We start from the raw sequence: 17,649 nt of genomic DNA, 5'->3' as shown, positions 1-17,649 counted from the left end.
CTCTAAGTTATTTGTTTTATTTTATTTGTTATCTTTATTTTATTTCATATTTTTAACGTGTGGGGTTTTTATGTTTTTGTATGTCCTAGTGTACAGCACTTTGGCCAACAGTGTTGTTTTAAAGTGCTCTATAAATAAAGTTGTATTGTATTGTAAGGGTGCAGCAGATGTGCACACCCTTGGATCCAATCTGACAGTTTCAGCTCAAACTGGTGCCATGTTTAACTATATTTTACATATTTTACATCTACACCTCCAGATGCAGGAAGAGGGCCACCTGCATCATGAAGGACCCCACTCACCCAGCACATACACATATTGCCCCACTCCTCTCAGGAAGGAGGTTAAGGAGCATTAAGTGCAGAACCACTAGACTGAGGAACAGTTTCTACCTGAGGCTGTTAGACTCATGAATCTCTAACCAGAATAATCACTGTGAAATATCACATCATGTTGCTGCTGATCTGTTTCATGTTGCTGTGTTCATTCGTACTCATCTGCTCACACAGACTCATGTTCGTGCTGCTGTTCGGCATATTGTTTTTATGCTATTAGTGCTTAGTGTCTTTTTAGTTAATGCTTTTTTATTTCATATCTTAGATCTTATTACTGTTTTCTTTTACATTTTATTGTTGGCTGTACCTGGGACTCTGTGTACACAATTTTGTTCCACGTGCGAATGACATATAAAGAAACTCTGACTCTGATAAATAGGAGAACCCAAACACACGGCGTGACCTACCCCTGGCAGGATCTTCATGTTGTGCAGAGCATTCTGTGCCTCCAAAGCTGATTTACGAGTGTAGTATGTTATAAAACAGCAGCCTGCAAAGGAAGCAGAAAACTGTCAACACCTTAAAGTATTTTTTACTTTATTTTTTAAATCAAACTTTCTTTTATGCAAAAAGCAAAAACATGTACATGAAAACATAAAGAATAATTTTTTTATCTTGATCTTGGTGTGAATTCTAAAAAACACCCCTGTCTCGATAAGACCTCTGATGCCGAGTTATATTTGGGGATCCTCAGGGAGTGAAAGTCTTTATTGTAACTGTCACCACGGACCCCTTGACTCGCCACAACTTCTATATTTCCTCTCTCAGCTCTTGGTGTTTCTCCAGCTGCTCCTACTTCCTAATGTTAGTCTCTTGGGATTGCTCCATCTATCACCAGTGCCTTTTTCTCTTGTTGTCGACCACCACAAGATCTGGTTGGTTAGCCATCACCTGTTTGTTGGTCTGGACCTGGAGGTCCTACAGTAAAAGAAACTGTCCAGATGACTTAACTGACCATTATTGGATTTTGTACCTGGATGATTGAAAATTAACTTTGATGTCTTGAACCACTTTGGCTGTGGCTGCCTGCCTGGAAGGAGTCGACGGGGGACAGGACAGCCCCCAGAAACCATCTTATCACCAGCAAACTGGTTGGTCCAATAAAGGAGTGTACTGCTTAGTGGGGAAAACAGTTTGCTTGGGACTCCTCAGACTGATGAAGCCCTCCAGATAGAAGGCGAAACATCTTTCCACTAAAAAGAAACTGTCCAGATGACCTGACTGACCATTATTGGATTTTGTACCTGAATGATTGAGCATGAACTTTGATATCTTAGACCTTCCATTCTCCACCACCCCTGGTGGAGTCCTCGACTTTGACTGTGGGATCTCCAGTCCATGCTTGACACTATTCCAGATGTTCAGATACACTGTTTCAGATGTTCATTGACAATATTCCAGAAGTTCAACTACACTGTTACAGATGTTCCTGACACTATTTCTGATACTCCTGTATACTATCCCAGATGTTCCTGTACACTATTCCATATGTTCCTGTACACTTTCCCAGATGTTCCTGGACACTGCTCCAGATGTTCATCTGCACTGTTCCAGATGTTCTTTGCCACTGCAGTAGATGTTCCTGGACTCTATTCCAGATATTTGTCTACACTTTTCCAAATGATCCCAGTCATTATTCCAGATGTTCCTGTACACTTTTCCGTGTGGTCCAGTATAGCTGTCCTGATATTGCAGAATAAACCCAATGTCAGCTTTTCAGAGAAGCTGTGACCAGTGGAGACAGGGCGGTCCTGGAGGACTTTCCATCATATGTGTGCAGTTACATAGTACATAGTTACATAGTACATAGACTGGTTTGCCCAGAAAATACAGGGGTACTTTTCAACTAATGACCCCCAGGGCCTGTCCCTCTGGATGAACTGCCCCATAATGTGTCTGAAGTATGTGTTACCACGCACTGGCCTTTGCTCTGAGGTGGATTCTGGCTCCGGTCTCTAAGGATGTTGATCTCATAAATTGCTCCATAGGGTTCAAATAGCTCCCGAAGCTGCTCCTCAGACCAGGACCGTGGAATCTGTCCCACAAACATTTTGATGGCATCAATATCTGGTTGGTCAGGATGATCCAGAGATCCATTGATTTTCTTCCCACTACAACATTAAGGAGCACAGGTAAGTTTGGTGGCACTGAGGTACTTTAACTTGACTAGGTAAAAGTCAAAATTATATCATTTTTGATGATTTAAAAAAAATCTATATAATATAAAATACAGTAAAATAATATATGACATGAATAGAACAAAACAAATTGTTCAAAAAAACAAAGAAAGACAAATACAAAAACATGAAAGTTCTTTTCAGAAATACTTACCCCGGACTAGAATTCAAAGAGCAGTGGTCCACCATCATCTCTGGAAGGAAGTCCAGTTTAAACGAAGCCATACCAGCAGAACCGTTCTGTCGTTGTTGTTTTTGTAAAGCCAGTAAATCTACAGTGATCCAGAGATGAATCTGTTAGAAACGTTAAACTCCAGGTTAGAAGCCAGACAGAAGTCCGTAGAGACTCAGGGTTGAATGATGTGGCAGTTGTGACAAAATTTAATAAATAAAAAATAACTTGATTTCCAAACTTGCAACCTAAAACGTCTTTTGCAAGAGTGTCCACGTCAAAGACATCCCCGCCCTAATCACAATACAAACTAATAACATCAAAAATCCACTGAAACATAAAGTGCAGCTACAGAAACCCAGCTTTAAGATCCAAACAAAGGGTCTGTGGGTCTGCTGTCAGGATCCAGGACCAAACATGGAAACAATGACACACTGGGACGAATGAGGCCAGAGAGACGCATGTCCCTTTGACCATTTGGACCACCACAAATAAAGTGCTGATGGTTCAGATCCTTTGTTTCTATTTTTGCAAGGCCAGCAGATTCAGGTCCACTCTCAGATAAATAGGGTGTCAGATCAATGGAGATAAGGCCTGTTGGGTCGAGGGAATGGAGCGGCGCTGTTCCTCTGCCCTCATCTAATCCTGGGACTCACCGCAAACCAAAACAACCACAACCCTTCTGCTCCAGCTTCACGGACAGTCCTCCACCTGATCTGATGAAAACTAACAACATCAGTCAGGTGTCAACATCTGTCAGGTGGTGTCAACATCTGTTAAGTGAAAGCATCTCTCAAGTGTAAATATCTGTCAGGTGTAAACATCTGTCTAGTGTCAACATCTGTTAAGTGAAAGCATCTCTCAAGTGTAAATATCTGTCAGGTGTAAACATCTGTCAGGTGTCAACGTCTGTAAGATGTATACATCTGTCGTGTAAACATCTGTCAGGTGTAAACATCTGTCAGGTGTCAATGTCTGTAAGATGTATACATCTGTGGTGTAAACATCTGTCAGGTGTAAACATCTATTAAGTGTCAATGTCTGTAAGATGTATACATCTGTCGTGTAAACATCTGTCAGGTGCAAACATCTGTCTTACACCTGACAGATGTTTATATCTGACAGCTGTCAGGTGTCCAAAGTAAGCCTTTGTGTTATAAATAGATATTTTTATTTTCTCACTTTTATTGTTAACCTGTGTTTGTTTACTGTATCACTTACACATGATGTAAATAAAAACTAGCAGAGATAGCCGGTGGAGACGAGTATGAGCAGCAGACCTATAAACAGGAGACGCTGTCACAGCCGTTCACGTGACACTAGTCGTGGATCACGTGACAGGGCAGCGTCTCGAGTCTTTCTGATAACGTCCGGTAATCATGGTGAGTTTCCTAAATAACCATAAAATCTGAACCTTTGGGTTTTATTTTAATGCACTTAGTTTTATTATCTTTCGCTGACCGAAACAAAAAAACGGTGGATGTTTCAGGGACCGGATGTAGCTCCTCCGCTGCCCGTGCGGCAAACAGGCCTGGTGTTCAACAGCAGCTAGATAGGCTAACAGGCTAGGCTAACGGGCTTCCGCCATCTGAAACTCTAAGTACATCAATGCTTATTTTGATTTGACGGTAACGTATAACACCATGTGTTCTTATATTATGATTATATTTAGATATTTTGGCGACAAAGACGTCTTCAAGTGCACACCTTGAGGTAACTATTAGCATCTGTTAGCTTAGCCGAACGACATGATGTAGCAGATAAATATGTTCAAACTGATGGTTTACAGACAATTTATTTCCGCGACATTTCAAATTAAAGCAATTTCACACATTTTCAAAGATATCTATACAAATATGTGGGCGTGGTTTTTCAATCAATGAAACGGAAACAAACGTTCACGTGATTAAGGTAGTCTGTCAAGAACCAAGATGAAGTCCCGCTTGATTCGGTAAAGCCGAACCTGGTGGTTACAGCTGAAAGGATTACCAGTGCACAAAAACTCAGTCCACGTTTTCTGTAGGACTTGGTCCAGGTTTTGGTCCGGTTCTGCAGTGAGTGTTCTTGATGATGTGACAGCTCGGTTCACTTGGTCTCATGTTCAAAACAGAACTACTAACAAAATGATCACCAAAATACAGTTTTTAATAAAGCGTTAATGTTCAGCCACGTCGTTTAATAAATGGTTTTATGTTTCAATATTTTTTGTCTGCAGCCGACCACCCAGCAGTCTCCTCAGGACGAGCAGGAGAAGCTTCTGGATGAAGCCGTTCAAGCTGTTAAAGTTCAGTCCTTCCAGATGAAGAGATGTCTGGTAGGAGGACTTCATTCTTCCATCCATCTATTATCTTTACCCGCTTCTTCCTTTCTGGGTCACAGGGGTCACTGGTGCCCATAACCAGCAGTCACTGTGTGAGAGGTGGGGGACACTCTGGACAGGTCTCCAGTCCATCACAGAGACAGACTTATTCTTGTTTAATGATTTTTTTGTCTCCTTTTTAATAACTGTAGTCTCTGGTTAGTCTTAGTTTTAAAGTTTGAAGAGAAGCAACAAAATAAAAGCACAGCTTGATATTTTTTGGTTTCACTTGAGATCTCTGCTTGAAGTCAACATCTGAAGGTGGATGATTTCGACAAATTATTGATTTCTTCCACTTGTCGCTGTTTCTACATTGACCCGGTTCTGTTTAATGCAGTGTAGAAGGAAGGGTATGTTCTGCGGGAGCGGTTGACTTGTTTCACATTGTTTACAAACTGTCTGTGACCAGGGGCGGGCTGGGGTTGAAATTCAGCATGGGAGCTCGCTTTGGAGAGGACTTTTATCTGATCGAACAACGGGTGCACGTGGAACCATAACTTGAACACGAATACTTTATTTGCACCATAAAAACACTTTGTTCAACAATCAGAACTACTGTGTGTGTTTGTATGTATTCAGTGATACAAATAAAAAAAATACAAATCAGTTTATTAAACAAGCAGCTTATCATAAAAATTAAAGCAAACATTAAGGAACAAAGTAACAACCTCCAAAGGTATAAAAACCTCTAACATCATAACCTCTTCCCAGGTCTCTGCAACTCTGTCTATAACTGCATCATTGTCTAAAGGCATCAGGGTCTCTTTCTCTCCTTCCACCTCCTTCTCCTCTCCGTCCTCATCTGTCCCTTCCTCCTTCTCACTCCTTGGCTGGTATTATCCTGTCCCACTGCATCAACTCCTCGACTGACACTGGCCTTTTCAACTAGTAATAACTGGAAAAATGATGCGTTTTAGAGCACTTTTGCAAGAATTCACAGATTTATAACAAAAATACAACATAAGAAAAGTGCTACAGGCATAGACATGTATACACAGTAGAATTACTGCAATGTATTTTTCTTGAGCTGATGAAAATAGGTAAATATTAATGTAGAAACAGAACAGGTAAACGGACTCCTTCCTGAAATGTTTTCTTATGCAGTCCAGAAACATGCCTTTTTCTGGTCAGTCAGTGGGGATTGATTTTAATGTTGGTTGATAAAGTAGATTAAAGATTTATGGACTTGTGGTGTAACAATACTGATGGGCTTCCTTTATGTTCAGTGTGCCCTGAATACATCCAGAAACACAAACACACGATACGCCAACTCTGGGATGGATGATGTCCATGATGCACTGCTTGTTTACCTGATGTATCCATGATGCTCCGTCCTGTTATCACCGTCCTGGCTGACTTTAGTCACGTGACCCCCACCCACCCACCCCCCCCCAAAAAAAAGTCTGGTATTTTAGTGCATTTGGCTGCATCTTGCACTAACTTTCTCCTTTTTCTTTTTTTTTTTTTCCTTTCCTTGCTCCACCCATCTTTCTCCTTTCTTTTTAGCATGTTTGCTATCCGCTCTTTTTTCTATTTCAAATTGGGAGGGGCTGCTCGCATGTGACGTTTGCCAGCTGCGGCCGCGAGGGCTGCTGCACGGGATGCAGCAGCATTTAAAAACACAAACAATATACCGATCACCACTGGCCGGTTCGGCCTGGAACTGACCGACCGTTCAGGAATCCTCCCGAACCTCCCTTTGGCCCCTGTCTGTAACTTTTCAACATGTTTGTAGTTTTAGGTGAGAAGTAAATCAGAAAAATCTGATTAACTGTAAAACTAATGAAAGATTATCAGTACCGAAGCATTCATTCATTCCTTTAAATATGTATTAAATGTAAAGTTTTTTTTCAATTTAAAGTCACAATCATATTTTTGTTCATTAAAACGTTAGTTGATATTAAATAAATGTTTTTAATGTTTTAATCCTTTAAATATTTACTGATGGGGTGTTTGTTTTTTTGTCCTTTGAGTGAAATAATACTTTGACTACAGACAAGTTGATAAAAGTACATTATGAAGAGGAAGTGACTTGTTTTTGATGACGCCTGTTAGCAACATGCTAACGGTAACGTTTCCTAACCACCTGACAGTTTACTGTTTACCTCCTGAGTGTAGCAATGCTTTAATCCAGTGAAACATCATGTTTCTGTTTTTGTGTGCAGGACAAGAACAAGCTGATGGATGCTTTAAAACATGCCTCCAACATGCTGGGAGAGCTGAGGACCTCAATGCTTTCTCCAAAGAGCTACTACGAGCTCTGTATCCTCTAACCCTGCAGGCTTTCTGTCGTAGTTGTTTTCAGTGGAGCTGCTTAATCCTCTGGTGCAGTTTGTGACCTTTACAGTGTTCTGTTCTGTCCTCATGAGGTTCTGAGTGTAAAATAATGAGCAGAGGTGAATTTAATTGGCTGCAGCACAACACAGCTGGATACTTCCTGCAGCAGCTGTGTATTTGAACAGACTCCATTTGTTAGCTGAAGGTTGAGTTTTGAACTGTAACAGTGTGTTTTCCTGCTGGGAGCCACAGCATTCTGGTCCCTAACGCTGGTTTCAGATATGGCCATCTCTGATGAGCTTCATTACCTGGAGGTTTACCTGACTGATGAGTTCGCTAAAGGAAGGAAGGTGGCGGATCTTTATGAGCTGGTCCAATATGCTGGGAACATCATTCCCCGACTGTGAGTATCTTCAACAGGAAGATGAGTAAATATGAAGCTGCTCTTCTTTGGGTTGAAGTTCAGTAAAGAAAAGAACAAATAAAACTGTAAATATGTCTGAAAGTCTGCCTGGGCAGCTTCAGGGAGTCCACGGCTCGTTGTTACAACATTTTAACCTTCAACCGGCTGATGGTTGACCTTTGACCTGCCGGAAGGAGGTTTGAGGCATCAGCGTTATTTTCCAACGACTTCGTCACTTTGACCTGAACCTGAACTAGGATGGAGCAGGAGATGGATCCATGGATCGGAGCTGGTCCTCGGTAATGAGGGCGTAGCTCTGGTCAGTTGTGGTGAAGAAAGAGTTGAGTCTAAAGGCAAAGCTCTGGGTTTGCTGATCTGTCTACGTTCCAACCCTCACCTGTGATCATGAGGTTTGTATCAGGACCAGCAGAGCCAGATCCTGGATCCAAGGAGCTGAAATGGAACTTCCTACGTAGGGTGGGGGGCTCGGACTTAAGAGAGGAGCAGGTGCTCTGTCATCTGGGGGGGGTAGGGGTTTTTAGAGTAGAGTTGCTGCTCCTCTGAATATAAAGGAGTCCCCTGAGGAGGTTCGTCTGATCAGGACACCTCCCTTTATGGATTTTCTGATCGCATCCCACTGAGGGGACACTCTGGGTCAGACCCAGAACTCTGGTGGGATTATAGACCCTCTTTGGTCTGGGAACACCTCGGGGGGTCCCCCAGGAGGAGCTGGAGAGGGAGATCTGTGTTTGTCTCCTGTAAATATTCTGTTTAAAGGTCCAGCTTTACTCTATCTTACTTTGGGCGCAGGATGGTGCGTTTTGTTGTCTCAGCAGAATTATCCTCTAATTATTTACATCACTAAACAGCCTGAATTTAACAAACATCGTTTCAACAGGACAGTATCATTGTTAAACGAATGTTTTACCTGAAAGACACTTAAAATAACCCAATAAACCCGTTAAATCGGACTAGCTTCATTTAAAGTAAAGGACTGTGGCTTCATTGATCCAACATGGCTGGATTCTGTCTGTGTGCCTGCAGCTACCTGCTGATCACTGTGGGCGTGGTATACGTTCGCTCCTTCCCTCAGTCTCGTAAGGACATCCTGAAGGATCTGGTGGAGATGTGTCGTGGGGTCCAGCACCCGCTCCGAGGTCTGTTCCTCAGGAACTACCTGCTTCAGTGCACCCGTAACATCCTGCCAGATGACGGAGAACAGTCGGAGTAAGTTCTGGATTTATTTAGTCGAAAACTTTCCTTTTGATGCATCGTTCTGATATTTACCTACATGTGGACGTCCCTCTGCTGTTTTCTGAGTTTCATTTTTCTTTCTCAGGGGCTCCGAGGAGATGACCGGGGACATCAATGACTCCATCGACTTCATCCTTTTGAATTTTGCTGAAATGAATAAATTATGGGTTCGAATGCAGCATCAGGGACACAGCAGAGACCGAGAGAAGCGGGAGAAGGAACGTCAGGAACTTCGGATTCTGGTGGGAACCAATCTGGTCCGCCTGAGCCAGCTGGAAGGGGTCAATGTGGACAAGTACAAACAGGTGTGTTTCTGTTCCTGGCTGCTGTCAGAGCCAGCTGTCCTGTGGTTTGGACCATACAGCCAGTCGAAAAACTACAAATAATTTTTATTGTCCTTTGTATTAATCAGAGGTGTGATCCCATCTTGTATTTTTAGAATTAAAATTAAACAACAAATGATCTTTATTAGTTTACAAGTTAAATTTGAGTCAAATATTTTGTTTTGTGAAGTTGGCCAAAATAATGGAGGTTTTTCTTGATCTAATGGAACAAAGTTCTGATGTAATTCTTTTATTGTAGCTTCATTTAAAATGCTATGACATCATGAACATCCGTGTAGTCATCAGGTTCTGGAGGACTGAGGGTTCTCACCTGCAGAACATTTCTTCACCCTTCAGGTGGTTCTTCCTGGAGTCCTGGAGCAGGTAGTGAACTGCAGAGACTCTCTGGCTCAGGAGTATCTCATGGAGTGCATCATTCAGGTACAGTCATCCCTCACAGTATCACTTATTGCAGCTTCACTGTATCGCAGGTTTTTTCTAATTCTGTATCGAGGAGTTTTCTCTCTATCTTGGGATTTTGCGGGACATACTGTACGCTACCACCACTTGTGCAAGTGGAGGAGGAAGCCACCTTCAGACTTCATACTCGAGCGTCCACCCTGAGCAGCTGCAGAGCAGCTCCGCAGAGCGTTTACCTTCGGGACAAATTGAGGTTGCCGATTGGTCATTTGCTGACGCGCCTACTGGATTGATTGACAGGTTGGGGGGAAAAAACGAGTGCTGGCAGCCTCAGCCGCAGCGGTGTTCTGTGTTTTATATGTTGTTAGTAAAAATATCTAAAAAAAAAAAAAAAAAAAAAACAGGGAGCACTGGTCCAGCAGCCCACACATCAGACCAGCCCACCAGGAAATCTCCAGACCCTCCCTCAGCCACGCTGGACCGGAGTTTAATTTGCTCATGACAAATTCCTTCATTTCTCACCATTTCAGTCATGGCATCAACGGAGGAGGAAGAGATCACTGCCTTTTGGCAAAAAAAACCCAAAAAAGGCCAGATCAGAGATGAAGAAGGGGAATTTAATACATTGGTGTCGCATTCAAAACAGTCCGTTGCCGGGCAGTTTATTGTGCGACACCGCATACGCGGTCGTAAAACTTGAATTTTGCGCATACATGCCCTGCAGGGGTACGCTCGTACCTCCGCATACGGACGCGCGTACTTCAGCGTACAGACGTACGCGGGGGTATACTGGGGGCTTAAAGTTTTCAGTGTTGCGCTGTGAGCGACGGCTAAACCTGAGTGAGAAAGGTTTGTAGGAGTGTGGGAAGGGTTTATAAAACCTTAAATATATATAACTAATACAATAAATATAACGCCGTTACTTAGCGAATTTTCACTTATTGTGGGGTCTCTGGAACGTAACCCCCTCGATAGGTGAAGGATCACTTTATTTGACTTTCTAACATCCCAGAGAGGACTAGATCATCATCCACCGACTCTTCTCATCCTTTGTGATGCTGCCTTCTCACCGGCAGCGGAACATTAAACATGGCTCTAGGAAAAGGTTCTTATTAACCAACTCGTGACTAATTTTACAACATGGGTCCACAACCACCGGTCCACGGTTCATTTGGTACCAAGCCACACAAAAATGAAGAGCTTTTATTTATGTCCATAGAAATATTTTATGTTCATTGGTCTGCAGGGCTTTTCTTGAAAAAAAAATTGTGCCTTTTTCCTGTTCTGGACTTGGACGTAGTTATTTCTCACGTTGAAGCAAACGTACAAGCCGACGCTGACCTTCGTGGTGGCGGGGGCCACGAACTCTCATTGTCTCGAACGTTGTCTGACTTTGAACTCAACTGAACACCAAAACAAGGAAAAGGAAACTGATCGCTTCCTAATCAACTAAGTCCACACTTGTTTGTCTATGTTTAATTTATTTAACAGATTTAGTGAAGTATAAATAAAACTGTGGTCTGTTTGAAGGTTTTCCCTGATGAGTTCCACCTCCAAACCCTGAATCCTTTCCTGCGTTCCTGTGCGGAGCTTCATCAACACGTCAACGTGAAGAACATCATCATCGCTCTGATTGACAGGTACAGCATACTCTGTTGACCAGAGAGGAGAAAAACAGGAATAGGAAGTCTAAAAGAAGGTTTTAGACTTTTAAACACGTTAGTGGTTTTTACTTTAACTCATAAGCTCAAGGTAGCCTGGACCGGTACCATATTGTACGGATGGAGAACGTGGATTTCTGTTTGCTCAGCTTCAGAAATGGTCTTTACTGAGTGTGCATGATTTTGTCTGGTCTTAAATTAAATTTGTAATCTAACATACATCTTTCAGACTGGCTCTGTTTGCTCATCGAGAAGATGGACCAGGTATTCCAGCTGAGATCAAACTGTTTGACATCTTCTCCCAACAGGTGGCCACAGTCATTCAGGTAAATAAATCAGTTTGTCTCGCTTGAGTCTGTGTTTTCTGTAAAATGTCTTCTAACGTTGTCCTATCTGGTTCTTCAGTCCCGTCAGGACATGCCATCAGAGGACGTGGTTTCTCTTCAGGTGTCTCTCATTAATTTGGCCATGAAGTGTTACCCTGAGCGGGTGGACTACGTGGACAAAGTCCTGGAGAGCACAGTGGAGATATTTAATAAACTCAATCTGGAGCAGTAAGCCAAAAACTGAATGAGAGCATTCTAAAAGTTTAACATCCCGCTGCAGTAAAAGCCCTTCGTTGACTGTAAAGCTTTGAGTTTTCACCGTCTCTGTCTCCTCACAGCATAGCAACCAGCAGCGCCGTGTCTAAAGAACTGACCCGGCTCCTGAAGATCCCTGTGGACACCTACAACAATCTGCTGATGGTCCTGCAGCTCAAACACTTCCCTCCACTCTTTGAGTACTTCGACTTTGAGTCCCGCAAGAGCATGAGCTGCTACGTCCTGAGCAACACGCTGGACTGTAACACCATCATGGTGTCCCAGGAGCAGGTGAGACATGTTGGAGACATGGGACCACATGATGGACAATAATTAATCAAATGTATATTCTTTTTCAGGTGGATGCTATCCTGAGCTTGGTGTCCACGCTGGTCCAGGACCAGCCGGACCAACCAGCTGATGACCCTGACCCGGAGGACTTTGCTGAGGAGCAGAGCCTTGTGGGTCGTTTTATCCACCTGTTCCACTCTGAAGATCCTGATCAGCAGTATCTGGTAGGTTCCTCCTAGTTTGTTTCTGTTCAGTTAAAAAAAAATAAAACACTTTTCGATCGGGTTCTTATTTCTTTCTTTCTTTTGCTTCAGATTCTGAACACTGCCCGGAAACATTTTGGAGCTGGTGGAAACCAGAGGATCCGCTTTACTCTACCGCCCCTGGTGTTTGCTGCCTACCAGCTGGCCTTCAGATACAAAGAAAACTCCTCGGTGGTAAAAAAAAACAATAACCTGTTTTTTTTGTTTTTGTTTTGTTTTTCCCTGCTTGTGTTCCTGCGTGTCATTAAGAAGCTCGTATGTCTCCTCCTGCAGGACGATAAATGGGAGAAGAAGTGCCAGAAGATCTTTTCATTTGCTCACCACACCATCAGCGCTCTCATCAAGGCAGAGCTTTCAGAGCTGCCGCTGCGCCTCTTCCTGCAAGGGGCACTGGCTGCCGGCGAAATCGGCTTCGAGAATCACGAAACTGTCGCGTACGAGTTCATGTCTCAGGTAGAGCCGTGGATAAGAATGTTGCAATGCCACAGTGTCTCCACCAGTGGTTTAATCTCCCCACTGGTCCATCCCTGCAGGCCTTCTCTCTGTACGAGGATGAGATCAGCGACTCCAAAGCCCAGCTGGCAGCCATCACGCTGATCATCGGCACCTTTGAACGAATGAAATGTTTCAGCGAGGAGAACCACGAGCCTTTAAGGACGCAGTGCGCTCTGGCTGCGTCCAAGCTGTTGAAGAAACCTGACCAGTGCAGAGCCGTCAGCACGTGCGCTCACTTGTTCTGGTCTGGTCGCAGCACTGACAAGAACGGAGAAGAGGTGGGTTTCAGCTTCAGCACCAACTCAGTTCAGTTTATTTCTATAGCTCCAAGTCCCACAGAAGTAAAACATTCACACACATTATAAAAGCCAATTAGTAAAAGTTATCGAAGGAAGCAGCAGATTGCGTTTGATCGTCACTTCGTCACAGTCTCTCATTCCAAGCAAGCACAAAGGGAGCAGTGGAAAGGAAAAACTCCCTTTTAAACATGAAGAAACCTCCAGCAGAACCAGGCTTAGGGCGAGCGGCTATCTGCTTCAAAAATGAACGATTTAAACAATTTTAGAGCCGTTCATGTAATTCCAATATCATCTTCAAGTCTCTGTAGTAGAATATTATGATCAACTGTATCAAATGCAGCACTGAGGTCTAACAGGACCAGTGTAGACACCTGTCCATTGTCAGAGGTCATGAGAATATCATTAGTGACTTACTAGTGCTGTTTCTGTGCTATGGTGAGCTCTAAACCCTGACTGAAACTCCTCAGAATATTTCTGTACAGATGTTCACACAACGAACCTGAAACTATTTTCTTAAGAATGTTTTAGAGAGGAACATTGGATCAGATAGAGGTCTGTGATTGGCCAGACTAACTCTGACCTACATTCCATCAACAGACTTGCTGAACACTCAGGAAGTGTTTCACTCCTTAGTTTCAGAGTGAAACTCGTTCATCGTAAACAAAACCTGACAGTTTAAACTTCAAGTCTGAACACACGGGTGTATTGACTTGTGTAGTCGGCATCTATAATGGGTTCAACCAGTTGGATTAGGAGGAACCAGCAGTGACCCACAAAAAGCTGAACTGGATCAGCACTGCAGGGCTTCCCTCCTGCTTCTCTAATGATAACAACTTTAATATCCACCTTTTTAAATAGTGGATCCAGTTCTGCTGGACCTTTGTGGTTCCACCTCTTACTCCTCCATGTGACCTGAACAGAAAAGCTCACCCGCCCCTTTAAAACAAACACTGGAGGAGTACATGATCACCCATTGATGGCAACACTTACTGTAGTTGCCACCATGTAAGTTGCATCAGTCCAAATATGTCTAATAAAGTGGAAACAACATAAATACGTCACTTCGCCTTATAAGTCGCATCTATTATGCATCACCGCTGACCACCCGGAAACATGGGCCGGTGTTGCACCAAAAATCAGTTGGCTGCCTAATGGCGGCCATGGGAGCATACACAGGAGGACTTTTAACAAGAATTTAAGAAGATTAATACTTAAAAACAACTATTTGTTTGCTCGACGTTATAGTAAAGGTGTGTCTCAGTTTAACTTTTCCTTAATAAATGCACTTTAATGGTCAAATTGTTGTTGTTATCCATTATTGTTTTTGTTGGTTTCTACTTTTTGGTGTCCTGTTATGTAATCTGTTGCTGTGTGCTTGTTCTGTTTGTCCCTGTACAGCACTTTGGTGTGCTTTGTCACTGTTTAAAGTGCTTTATAAATAAATTAGTATGGTAAATCGGCTGCATTTCGCCTGGGTGGCGCGGCGAAATGCAGCTGATTTGATGTTTGCTCCAGGAGTTCCGGAGCGAGACGAAGGTGGCTTGGTATGACGAGCCAAGTGTCTCACTAATAGCCATTTTTACCTATTAATGAGACACTTGGCTTGCTATAAAAGTCAAGGGCCCTCTAGTGGCTGAAAATGGTAATGTTCCATATTTTCCATGTCAGAATGAATGAAATTGTCAGATCTCGGCCAAAAATTGGATTATAAATATCGAGGAAAAAAACATAAATATGTCACTTCGTTGTATACTGAAAGTCGCAGGCACGCTAAATTTATGCAAAAAAACAGCGACGTATACAGCAAAAATTACGGTATCTATCTAAACGCACACCTGATCCAAAGTTTTAAACCTCTGTAATCCTGATGGTGGTGTTTTGGCTGCTCTTCAGATCCGGGACGGGAAGCGGGTCATGGAGTGTCTGAAAAAAGCCCTGAAGATCGCCAACCAGTGCATGGACTCGTCTCTGCAGGTTCAGCTGTTCATCGAGATCCTGAACAGATACATCTGCTTCTACGAGAGGGAGAACGACGCTGTAAGACTTTAGAATAACATTTATTCAGATTTAATTTATTTTATTCACAGGAAAAGATTCCTGCTTCGACCCGAGCCAGAGGAAACTGGTCCTGGGGTCTGTTGATCTGTTGTTTTCTAAAAACCATTTGATCATGTTTTTCTTGGACCAGTTGGATCAGTCAGGTTTGTCTTCTGACTCAAGTTCAAGTTGTTTGTCATATGCAGGTTAACGCAAGGTCAACAGTACAATGAAATGTTCAGGATGAGAAGAACCGATTTGACTCGCTAAAAACAAGAGAACAAACAAGAAATATTAAGCGTGCAATAAGGGTACAAAATAAAGTACCAAAAAGTGGAAAAAGTAATTGTAATATTTACAAGGTCCAAATGAAAAAAAAAAAGTAAACAGATTGACTCCTGATGAGTGCTGCAAATCTAAAACACAGGACTTCTGTGGTTCCAGTCCTGTCCAGCATCGGTTCAGATCCTGGTTCATTTTCTAAAGTTCTGTTTCGTTCTTCTTGTTTCTTGTGAGAACGGGCCTCTTTGACCTTCAACATCTCAGAGAAGTTTCAGAGTTATAATCTTTATTGTGATCTAATACTGTTGGTAGTTATGAGGGCCCTGACGATGCTCCTCCCACTCCTCCCTCAGGTGACAGTCCAGGTGTTGAACCAACTCATTCAGAAGATCAGAGAGGACCTTCCAAACCTGGAGGCAAGTGAAGAAACCGAGCAGATCAACAAACATTTCCACAACACCCTGGAGCACCTCCGTCTGCAGAGAGAGTCCTCAGAGTCCGAGGGGCCTGCCTACGAGGGTCTGGTCCTCTGATCAGGGTCCCTAGAGTCTGAGGGACCAGCCTACGAGGTTCTTATTCTTTGAACAGAGTCCACTTCCTGTATCATGATGCACAGCTAACATCACTGCGATTCTTCCTGTGGGACAGAAACTAAACTAACCCCGTCGTCCATCCTGGCTCATTTCCCTGCTTTGTCTCATGACTCGTGTCTTCTGATTGGTTGTTTCTGTTTTGACGCATCGGATTGGACAGAAAACTGCATGTGAGTCCAGCTGCAGCAAACTGAAGAACCATTCGTTCTGATTTCTGTCATCTGCATCTTTCTGCTCGTTATCTTTCTATCACATGAAACATTTATTTAGCTAAATGTAAATAAGTTACAGAATCTCGCTGATTTTATTTTCAGTCTAATTGTCACATAAAAATATCCAACCATGTTATTTTGTCCTTTTCATGTTAAATCAGGAGCTGTTGTAGGAAATGATGCTAAAGATTCAAATCAAACCGACTCCAGAGCTGCTCAGTAATTCCGCTCAGTCTTATTTTGAACAAACTTTAGTCTGCTCCATCTTCTGTTGGCCTTTTAATCTGTTAAATGTTCTGAAACGTTGAAGACTAAAGGCTCAGTGGTCACTCACTAAATCTAAGATAAAACTGATTCACCGCACCCTGCTGGTCAACGAGGACCTCACAAAGGTATATATATTTGTATTAACTTTTTCTTTTTGCATTAAATGTGTTTAAAGTCTAAAATCCACCTGATTGTCATGTTCATGAATAAAACGAAAAGGAATAATAAAAATTAGCCTTTTGTTTTTGTTATCTCTGTCCTGGGATTTATTTCTTTATAATAAAAACAACCTCCATTTGGCTGACTTTAAAGGTTTCAAATTAAACGTCCTCCAGGTTTTTACGTCTGGTTGGATTTTTGGATAAAAATTACACAGCATCATCAGCCGAACAGAACTTTATCCTGAGCTGTTTCAGAACTCTCCGTCTTTACCTCTGATCTATGGTCGAGTCCAGGAAACAAACCCAGACTTCCCTTTCCAGCTCCTACACAACCTCGAGGTGTTCCCAGGGTCTATAATCCCTCCAGAGTTCTGATTCTAACCTGGAGTCTCCTCTCAGTGGGACGTGTCTGATAATCCTCCAAAGGGAGGCGTCCTGAGCAGATGAACCGCTGCGGCTGACTCCTTTACATTCAGAGGAGCAGCATCTCCACTCTGAGCTCCCACCGAATGACGGAGCTCCTCACCCCGGTCTCTAAGGCTGAGCCCACCCCGTTCTACAGAGGAAGACCATTTCAGCTGCTGGATCCAGAATCTGGTTCTTTTAGTCCTGATCCAGACCACAGGTGAGGTTTGGAATGTAGACAGATCAGTAAAGCTTTGTCTTCAGACTCAACTCTGTTCACCACGACTGACCGGAGCTACATTCTCATTACTGATCAGGCTACATATCTGGGAGTCCTAATAACTACTGAATAGAAACAAAGGCTGAACAACAATTATACTAA

General features: G+C 42.9%; 1 protein-coding gene across 1 annotated transcript; it reads left to right on the top strand.

Annotated features, from left to right (window-relative positions):
* The first annotated feature begins 3,995 nt into the window (after positions 1-3,995).
* On the top strand, positions 3,996-16,912 carry vps35 (VPS35 retromer complex component). The gene is made up of 17 exons (XM_037697274.1): positions 3,996-4,066; positions 4,900-4,998; positions 7,209-7,305; positions 7,600-7,723; positions 8,768-8,950; positions 9,063-9,282; positions 9,658-9,741; positions 11,251-11,360; positions 11,611-11,707; positions 11,787-11,935; positions 12,046-12,253; positions 12,322-12,477; positions 12,568-12,690; positions 12,790-12,969; positions 13,050-13,289; positions 15,204-15,347; positions 15,983-16,912. Exons 1-17 carry the CDS (start codon positions 4,064-4,066, stop codon positions 16,160-16,162), a joined length of 2,397 nt encoding a protein of 798 aa, XP_037553202.1. The 5' UTR covers positions 3,996-4,063; the 3' UTR covers positions 16,163-16,912.
* Positions 16,913-17,649: the final 737 nt, after the last annotated feature.

This window comes from Nematolebias whitei, chromosome 2 (assembly GCF_014905685.2).
Source record: "Nematolebias whitei isolate Nwh7 chromosome 2, NemWhi1, whole genome shotgun sequence".
In the NCBI taxonomy this organism is placed as follows: domain Eukaryota; kingdom Metazoa; phylum Chordata; class Actinopteri; order Cyprinodontiformes; family Rivulidae; genus Nematolebias; species Nematolebias whitei.
The sequence above is the reverse complement of the archived record's forward strand: the minus strand, read 5'-3'. Positions and strand labels throughout refer to the sequence as shown.

Excerpts from the sequence above, each read along its gene's own strand:
- vps35 (XM_037697274.1), top strand. Across the intron at positions 11,708-11,786 it reads AGGTGGCCACAGTCATTCAG|TCCCGTCAGGACATGCCATC; the intron begins GTAAATAAATCA and ends CTGGTTCTTCAG. Across the intron at positions 12,970-13,049 it reads CGTACGAGTTCATGTCTCAG|GCCTTCTCTCTGTACGAGGA; the intron begins GTAGAGCCGTGG and ends CCATCCCTGCAG.